We start from the raw sequence: 4,341 nt of genomic DNA, 5'->3' as shown, positions 1-4,341 counted from the left end.
TTCAAGATCTTGTTTTTGTCATCTTACACCTTTTAATGAAGATGGGAACATTGACAGGAAAATAGATTTGAACGAAGAAGTTTCATAAAGAGCGCAAATGATAGTGTGATGTAAAATTAGTCATGCTAAAAATTTTCATAAAAGTGACCCGAAAAACGGAGCTAACTCTGTAACCCGTTGCCCGATGAAGTTTTGTAAAGAGCGGGAACAGTAGTGTGATGTAAAATTAGTCATGCTAGAAATTTTCATAAAAGTGACCCGAAAAATGGTGCTAACCCAGTAACCCGTGGCCCGATAAAGTTTTGTAAAGAGCGTGAACGGTAGTGTGATGTAAAATTAGTCATGCTAGAAATTTTCATGAAAGTGACCCAAAAAATGGAGCTAACTCGGTAACCCGTGGCCCGATTTTAATGAAACTTGTTTTATTCTGTTTCTATTCTCATTTCATTACAAATATGGTGCTATTGTGGGCCGTTTTTGCTGTATGTAATTACAGACAAACAAACAAATAATCTCAGAGTTTTAGTAGTATATAGATGATTTTTATATCAAAGTCGATAGTCTTGTGTTAAATACAAGTAAGATAATATAAAATTTGATTAAAAAGAAACTTATCCTTGTAAACAAAAGCACTATTAACACCTTCTGTGATTTGCCCAAGATAACTTGAACACCCTCCTTGAGTTAAGTCAGGAAAAACCATTTCACACTGTATTTTTAATTATTTGCCTGAACTTATTTGCATGTAATCATGTATTACACTCAGTGCTCACTAGATGGCTATTTGTGTTGATCTCTATTGGATTTATCCTTAATTATGTATCATAAACACTGCAGAAAAGCATTCTTATTCGTTATAGTAGGTTGACTGAAATAATATATTATCACGTATTAATCCGAATATGTAACATTTATCTATGAAGTGTATTTTGTGCAGAAATATAATAACACATCATAATAACAGATTATAAAAGAACTTTTGTTTAATTAATATATAATTATTGATTATCAAAAAGCAAAGTAAAAAAACTGACATTTTTGAGCTCATTTCTAAAAAACCTAACATGAAAGGAATTTAGAAAAGAGTGTTTGCTACTTAATCTACATCATATTTGCTGTTTCTTTTTCCATAAGAGATACATTTTTGTGTACTTTAGATTACCCATTCTTTCAGTATTAATAGTTTGTAAAAAATAATGTTATTTTCATTTAAAATGTTAGTAATTACCATCATATTAAGAGAACTATGTTTTCACCAATAATATTTAGCAATTAATCGGAAAATAATGATTTAAACCTGGCAGTTATTGAACAATATTCCAGTAAATTAGGAAGACATAAATTAAACCAGTTATATGTTTTCTTATATAATTATATTTATGTTATTGCTTACTACTTCCCCTCACCCTCTTGTACTGCCTGTAAAATCATAAATAAAAACTGTGAGAAGGAAATGTTTCAAAAACCAATTTAAGATAAATATCTGACAAATTTGTGTGATGATGCTAGAAAATATAAAAACAATAAAATGATAGTTTCTTAAAGAATATGAAATTATTGTATTACAAGTAGAGAATGTCCATTTTGTAAAACTTTTCTAGTTTCAACTTAAATGTGGTTCATTTTCATAACTGGTAGGGATTGAGAACTTTGTTTCTACAAATCTTAGTTATTAGTTACACTGTTTGTTTGTTTTAACTCATCGTTATTGTTTTAACATTCTTCATACTGACTTGGTATGAAAATTAGACTATTTTATATCTTTGTCGGGCAAAAAACTAATTTGTGTTATCCAAGTGTTCACATGGAAGGATTACATAAGTTGTCTGGATGTTACAAGTTACACCATCTGTTTAAGCAGTGATATACAAGTTACACCATGTTTTTAAGCAGTGATATACAAGTTACATCATGTTTTTAAGCAGTAATATACATGTTACACCATGTTTTTAAGCAGTAATATACATGTTACACCATGTTTTTAAGCAGTGATATACAAGTTACACCATGTTTTTAAGCAGTAATATACATGTTACACCATGTTTTTAAGCAGTGATATACAAGTTACACCATGTTTTTAAGCAGTAATATACATGTTACACCATGTTTTTAAGCAGTGATATACAAGTTACACCATGTTTTTAAGCAGTGATATACAAGTCCCACCATGTTTTTAAGCAGTGATATAGAAGTTACACCATGTTATTAAGCATTGCTACGGAATATTAATTTTGTATGTACATATAAGAATTTATAAGTAGTACTTGTGATAACCAGATATATTTGTATCACATGGTTTTACTCTGCTTACAATCTATTCTACATAGAACACACACATTTCGATTATGATGTATATGTTTATTACCTTTATAATTTTTAGCTCTGTTAATTTTAAAGTTATAATTCATTTTTCATGTTTAATTATACAGTAAAAAACTTGATACAGGTCTTTTTCTTTCTTTTCACTAAGGTGCTATCCAACCCCGAGTTTCTGGCTGAAGGATCAGCTGTCAATGATCTCTTAAATCCTGATAGAATCTTGATTGGAGGAGATCAAACATCAGAAGGCAAGGAAGCCATTGAGAAATTGTGTTGGGTTTATAAACACTGGATTCCAGAAAAGAAGATAATCACAATGAACACCTGGTCATCAGAATTGTCTAAGCTGGTATGTTATATTTTTGTGACTTAGTGAAACAGATGTTTCATACATGAGGTTCACATGGTATTTAAGAAGTGTTTGTCTGAGTGCTGCCCAATGGTTAGTCCAGTTAATGGCAAAGAAAATCTCATTCCTCACTTTGGGTCTGTGGTTGGTGCATTATAAGAGTGACAGTCAAATCTCACTATTTGGTTTGACAAAAGTAGCCTAAGAATTGGTGGTGGATGATATTAACTAGCTGCCCTCCCCCTGGTCTATCTCTTCAAAATTATGGATGGCTAACCCAGATAACACTTGTGTAGCTTTGCATGAACTCCAGCAAATTATCAGTGAAATTCAGAAGAGCCCAAGTAAATGTATCAGACACTAACAGTCACCTTTTCCAGAAATGTTGTATTTAAAACTAAACATATAATACTAATTTTTCACCATTCTCCATTTCTAGTCATAAGCTTGTGGTCCTAAGAAATACAGACAAGTATGTGACCAAAACCAGTGATGTTTTATACACACCCATGGCTCTCAAAATTATCTAAATTTGTATTAATATTATAATATTTAAATTCAAAGTTCAACTCTTATTTAATATATAGATGTTTGGAAAAATTAGAACAGATGTTAATGGTACACATAAATACATCATCATCAGGGTGTTAGATTAATATGAAAGTTGTATATAAGGACAGGGTAAATAAAGGTTTTCAAGCTCATACTGAAATTATATGTAAAACATGGTAAATAGAGGTGTTCAAACTGATCTTTGCTGTTCAAATAGTAAGCAAACTCTGTTAATGCCTTATTACCATATTTCCACACCAAGAATGTGTCATCTACATACCTTATCCAAATATCAGGTTTACATTTTGCATTATTTATGGCTTTAGTTTCAAATACAAAGGTGTTGAAACTGATCTTGAAGTTATGTATAAAACATCATAAAGGTGTTGAAATTGATCTTGAAGTTATGTATAAAACATCATAAAGGTGTTGAAACTAATCTGTAAGAGAGTATGTAGACACAGTTAAAAAGTTGTATCATGTATGAATAGTCATGTTTAAGAAGGTATGTCATGTATGTAGACACAGTTAAAAAGTTGTATCATGTATGAATAGTCATGTTTAAGAAGGTATGTCATGTATGTAGACACAGTTAAAAAGTTGTATCATGTATGAATAGTCATGTTTAAGAAGGTATGTCATGTATGTAGACACAGTTAAAAAGTTGTATCATGTATGAATAGACATGTTTAAGAAGGTATGTCATGTATTTAGACACATGGTTAAAAGTTATGACATTTGTATAGGAGATATGTCTTGTTTAATATTTTACTGACTGCTGTTCATCGATTATAAAGCAGTTTGGAAGAAATTGTTTGTTGTTAAGTACAAAGCTATAGAATGGGTTGTCTACACTTGTTAACTGCAAGGAGCAGTTCCAGATGTTTAAGTTATAATCATTTAAACTTACTGCTGAGCCACCAGGGGGCATGAAGAAATACCAACTAAAATTTGATAATGTATTGTATAACCTGTTAGATTTTTCTGTTCATGAGAAACTATTAAATAAATAAATAAATTTTAAGGCTAACCCTTATCATTCTTATAGTTATCAAGCTTTCACTTAAATTTACTGCCTCCATAATATCAGAAGGCAACCCACTCCAGAGGCCAACCACCCT

The 4,341-nt window shown here is 30.7% G+C and overlaps 1 protein-coding gene across 4 annotated transcripts in view; it reads left to right on the top strand.

Moving 5' to 3' along the window:
* The window catches only part of LOC106472843 (UDP-glucose 6-dehydrogenase-like), a 56,521-nt gene that overhangs the window by 23,011 nt on the left and 29,169 nt on the right, over positions 1-4,341 (top strand). For all 4 annotated transcript variants that reach the window (XR_002613543.1, XM_013933510.2, XM_022401388.1 and 1 more), the window contains one exon: positions 2,471-2,668. Coding sequence is in view for 3 of the 4 variants with exons in the window: in XM_013933510.2 (XP_013788964.1) it covers positions 2,471-2,668 (198 nt within the window). In the remaining variant the exon portion in view is untranslated. The remainder of the gene's footprint in view (positions 1-2,470; positions 2,669-4,341) is intronic.

This window comes from Limulus polyphemus, unplaced genomic scaffold (genome assembly GCF_000517525.1).
Source record: "Limulus polyphemus unplaced genomic scaffold, Limulus_polyphemus-2.1.2 Scaffold5660, whole genome shotgun sequence".
NCBI lineage: Eukaryota > Metazoa > Arthropoda > Merostomata > Xiphosura > Limulidae > Limulus > Limulus polyphemus.
Note: the sequence above shows the minus strand (reverse complement) of the source record. Positions and strands in the feature narration are given on the sequence as shown.